The 5,163-nt window shown below is 32.5% G+C and overlaps 1 protein-coding gene across 1 annotated transcript in view; it reads right to left on the bottom strand.

The window, feature by feature from the left end:
- Positions 1 to 3,198: 3,198 nt before the first annotated feature.
- Positions 3,199 to 5,163, bottom strand: part of LOC106467204 (ras-related protein Rab-34-like) — a gene marked incomplete at its 5' end in the record, with an annotated part of 10,026 nt that continues 8,061 nt past the window's right edge. Inside the window, one exon of the mRNA XM_013927529.2 lies at positions 3,199 to 4,016. Within this exon, the coding sequence (XP_013782983.1) occupies positions 3,949 to 4,016 (68 nt within the window). The remainder of the gene's footprint in view (positions 4,017 to 5,163) is intronic.

The following is a 5,163-nucleotide window of genomic DNA, read 5'->3' as shown; positions in this document are numbered from 1 at the left end:
AACCATTTTTTAGGTTCAGCCTCAGAACATTAAAAGTTTTTGTATTGAACAAACTTCCATGGGAGATCAACTACAGATTTGAGGTAGCAGTCTTAACTTCAACAAACCATTTTTTAGCTTCAGCGTCAAACATTAAAAGTTTTTTTTATTGAACAAACTTCCATGGTAGATTAACTACAGATTTGAGGTAACAGGTTTAACTTCTTCAACAAACCACATGTTCAAATTAATAAGAAAATTATTAATTGTAAACACTATATGGGGAGGGAGGGAGGGGGAGTGATCTGTAATGTTAAAAACATTGGATGAAGAAAATTGAAAAAAGTAGTTACAAACAGTGGATGAGAAATGGTTTAGTAAGATTAGAACGTGAAAATTGTTAATAAACATTGAGTGGGGAGTGTTTTTTTTCATGTTTCAAAAACATGATGATAGTAGTTAACAAACATTCACTGTTTCGCCTCTAATGTAGATGTTGGCTACCAAGATTCTCTGTCCAATCCTATTATAGAGATCTGCATAGCTGAATTATCGAAAAACCATTATTAAAACCAAAACAACTTTTATGAAGCTAAATTTGCAGGCCTGGGTTACCAAGTTAAATCTATATATATATATATATATATATGCTATACCAAGAGATCTTACTAACTACCAAGTTAAATTCATCTTTAGTACAAGCGTACAGCCCATCAAAAACATCGGAACAAATACTACCACCCTCACTCAATAGTATAATCTAACCTCATATTTCATAGCTAACTGAAATAAATACATTTTGTGAAATCAAGTTTGATAAAAAAAGAAGCTGTCGTGGCACTCATATAGTTATTGGCAAAAATCAGATTAACAATTTCTAATATATACAAAATCCAAAGCGCTTTGTTAACGCTATGTTCCAGTAATGGTGTTTGTGTCATGTTGCTTAGAAACAAAGTATAATTTAATATTATTGTTAGTCTATGTACTGAAAATATAAAATGAAATGTATAGACAACAAAACTGGAAAAATTTGTTGATTTCTTAACTTAGTCTCCATTAATTAAAGAAATTTGATTTTCATTTAAAATGTTTGTAATTATAGAAAACAGCTTAATTTAAAAATGAATCGATATTTTTACTTTCATGATAATTTTTATGCTCTATATTGGTAATCCCACACAGTCTCTTTACTTTAGGCTTACTATACCGACACTCACTATACTTACAAGGTTTTACGGCATCCCATCACTAAAATTGTAATGGATAGACAGTAATTGAACTATTCTATCTGGATAAATGCATTTTGGCTTTTATGATTCCTCCTAGTTCGAGAAATAACACTTAATGTGACATACACTGGCTTTTATATAGGTTAGACACCAAAAGTTGTTACTAACCTGCAGGGTTCATATGGGTTTTAGAATGTCTTGGAAAAATAAGAATTTAACCGCAGGGTTTTGGAAAAGTTGTGGAAAATGAAAATTTTCTCCTGTCAGTATTATAAACCAGTTTTCCATAATATGTTTATTTACATCACATATCAATGATCTTCCGAGTGAGCCCTTAGTGTTTTCCCCTAGTGGCAAGCATGTGCTGCACATGTTCATGCATGACTAGCAACTTGAATTACTTCAGAGGTACAAAGTTGAAGGAGGCCGTCAATGTCCGAGCCTTGCCATTCAAGCAATTATAGAATTGCAACTTAACCATTTTTTCCATCATTATTTTTATGTTCTGTAGTACTGACTTGAATGCATACTTGTATAAAACATGCCAACAAGGAATGGCTCGTTATGAATGCACATCGCCAAGAAGCTTGTTATAATATGTGAGAGTTTTGACATCGTTATCACGTGCAACAAGAGATAGATGTGCTTTGGTTCCGACAACTGAAAGACTGTCTCTTCACAGCTTTCTCTCTCTCGGCTCGAGTCAGCATCTTCCACATCTTAACCATTAACCAAAATTAAGCCCAGAGACTACATCCAAATTTGTTTGGCTTTAACATTTTCCTCATGCAGGGTGAAGAGGAACACAAGTTTCAGATCTCTGATTGTCTATGAGGCTTCAAAGATTTTTAAACTTAAATTCCTGCCACAAATTTGCTTTGGTTTACGGGCGAGTCTGTAGTGATAAATCATACAAATGGGAAAAACACGAGACTAATATGCATAAATTGAACTCGTCAACAGCAGCCAAGTCTACTAAAATCTTTTGATAACTAGATTTCTTGATTCTCCATTTCTCAGCCACACGTGGGATAATGATCATTTAAGACATTTCTTACAGCTGACAAAAGAGCTTAATCTTAGTCATGGATGGACAGTTCAAATGTTAACTCATCATTCCAGGAGAAATTAGAATCAGAGTTAAGAACTCTACCCAGATGGATATGCACTTACATTTTGTTCTACCCCATGGGTTGAGAATACACGTGTTGCACAAAGGGCAACTGAAATTATTCCAAATATACATCAAATCAAACTCTTGCACAGTACCAAATAGTCATGCATTTAATACCGTGAAATACAAGTCACCAAGGATGCACGAACCCTATAACTACCAAGTTCGATCTATCTTTAGTATACCAAGAGTTGTTACTAACTGCCAATTTAGATCTGTGGACTAGGGTTTTAATCTTTATCATGGAACTGTTGTTTAATCACAAGATCTGAATTTAAACACTACTAAAGATGAAGCTATCTTGATTAAATCAGGGTAACTTTCTAATTAAAAGGTTTTTTTTTTGTTTGTTTGTTCCCAAAAACTACTTGTTTAAAGATAAATTATTTGTTTAAATTACATCTTTGTAACAGAAAAAAAAACACAAAAAAAGTTATTTTACTGATAAAACATTAGTTTTCAAGAAATGGCGTATTGGTCGTCTTAGAAATAAATCAATACTTTCTGAAGAAATACATTCAGAGAAACAGTGTCACATTAATATTTTAGCTACCAGAAGAACACTTGAGGGAAGGAATTATGGTTTTTTTGGGGGGGAAAGAGAATGTGAACAAGTATATAACATTATTACAGTTGTAGTGAAAAATCAAAAAAAGTTTTTGTACTTTGACAAAAATAAAAGTCAATTAACTTTCTAACCAGACTGACATTTAGTGTCAATAATTAATGGTTCTGAGAACAACAGTTTTGTCGCATACCACAGATTTAACTAATTGGGTTAGTTACCAACATTCAAATACAAATAATAACAGGTAATGCCATCAATATTTTTAATACTTGAATTTCAAAAGAACTAAGCTTCCTTTACTGGAGCTTATATTCACAAGTACTCATGGAAGACCAATTATACAAAAATTACAAACTTGGGTGAAATCAAAAACAGTCGACAAAATGAAAGTCTGTAAAGTTGAAACTCCTGAGACAAAATATTACCCCACCCCATAACAAAGCATGAGTAGTTCATTAATAATGCAGTCTTGCAGTGTCTATGCTGTCTAAAACTAATGACACAAAATTTGTTAAAAATATATTATATAACAAATGACTTCTCTTTAACATTCCTTATAAAAAAAAATTAATTCAGAGATTCATAAATTCAACATACAGAGGAGAATTTTTTACTCGACAAAACCACCTAGAAAATCTGGTAATTTAAAAGAAAAAGATTGTACTATTCTTTATCACATTTTTTGTGTGTGTGTGTTTATGAATATATAACAACTAATAGCATAGGACAGTACAGAATTAATACAAATTTGTAAGAGAAAACCTTAAAATCAGTTTTTCTTGCACATGTACTATAATTACAAATACAGAATTGTCGTAAAAAAAAATATTTTACTGTAATGTCTTTCTCTAATATCTCTCATTTTAAGACTGCAATAATTTCGTATATATATATACACACATACAGAGTTTAAACACAACCATGAGTGCATGAAAACTTCACGGCCAGTGTTCACTTTGGCAGACTGGACATCAAGAGTAGAGAGAGAAAGAACATCACGCACATTTTCCATTGCATCTTTTTTTGTCTTTCCTTTCAAACAGTTCCTCTGGATGGGCAAGTCCTGTAACAGCCAGTTAAACCAACATATTAGAGCTTCCACTCCAATAACATACCATTAATCCTTCAAATATATTTAAGTAAAATTTACAGTTTACACATTATTTTATAGTTTCACCTTACTTAAAACATGTACTGATCCAGTCAAAACAAATACGATGAAATGTATTATCAGTCATATTAGTGTGTAATATCGTGTATCTTGGCCACGAAATAATTTTACTTTCCAGCCTAACCGATGTACACAGTTTTATAGAATTAGTATTTCATGACCAAATGATGTACAATTTAAGTTAAAAACGGTTTGTTATGATTTACTCGTAAAGCTGTAGGTGTGATCATCTCTGGCATTTCATGAAAAATGTAGTTAGTTACAACCTACAACAAATATAGTACACTTGAAATGCTATTATACACTCACCTTATAGGAATTCAACAGGAGGTCAATAACAAATGTACATTAAAATCGGTATCTGTCTTATTGTGATTTAATATCTTTCACTTCACGATACTAGAAAAGCAACCTTCAGAGTTATGTTTTATTACAAACGCAAATATGTGGCGATGATGGCAGCAAACATATCAAGACAGTGACATTAACGGTAGAAGATAGATAAAAGAAACTTGAAAATTTTGTCAGTATTTAGGACCATTATTTATATTGTAACATGTTATAGGGAAGTATTGAAAATTACTGAAATACATGCACATCATATAGTTAAACATACATACACAATACAGAATAGACCTTGGATTAAATGTTTTACATTACATTGGGCAGTAGTGTGTAGTTTACACTCTGAACATCTAGGTTTGAGCATTGGGTGAGAAGCATTACTTTAATACTGTCACGAGGAGCATCTAGGTTTGAACATTGGGTGAGAAGCATTGCTTTAATACTGTCGCTAGGAACATCTAGGTTTGTGCATTAGGTGAGAAGCATTACTTTAATACTGTCACTAGGAACATCTAGGTTTGAGCATTGGGTGAGAAGCATTACTTTAATACTATCACTAGGAACATCTAGGTTTGAGCATTGGGTGAGAAGCATTGCTTTAATACTGTCACTAGGAACATCTAGGTTTGAGCATTGGGTGAGAAGCATTGCTTTAATACTGTCACTAGGAACATCTAGGTTTGAGCATTGGGTG

This window comes from Limulus polyphemus, unplaced genomic scaffold (genome assembly GCF_000517525.1).
Source record: "Limulus polyphemus unplaced genomic scaffold, Limulus_polyphemus-2.1.2 Scaffold2527, whole genome shotgun sequence".
NCBI lineage: Eukaryota > Metazoa > Arthropoda > Merostomata > Xiphosura > Limulidae > Limulus > Limulus polyphemus.
This window is presented reverse-complemented; position numbering and strand designations above follow the sequence as displayed.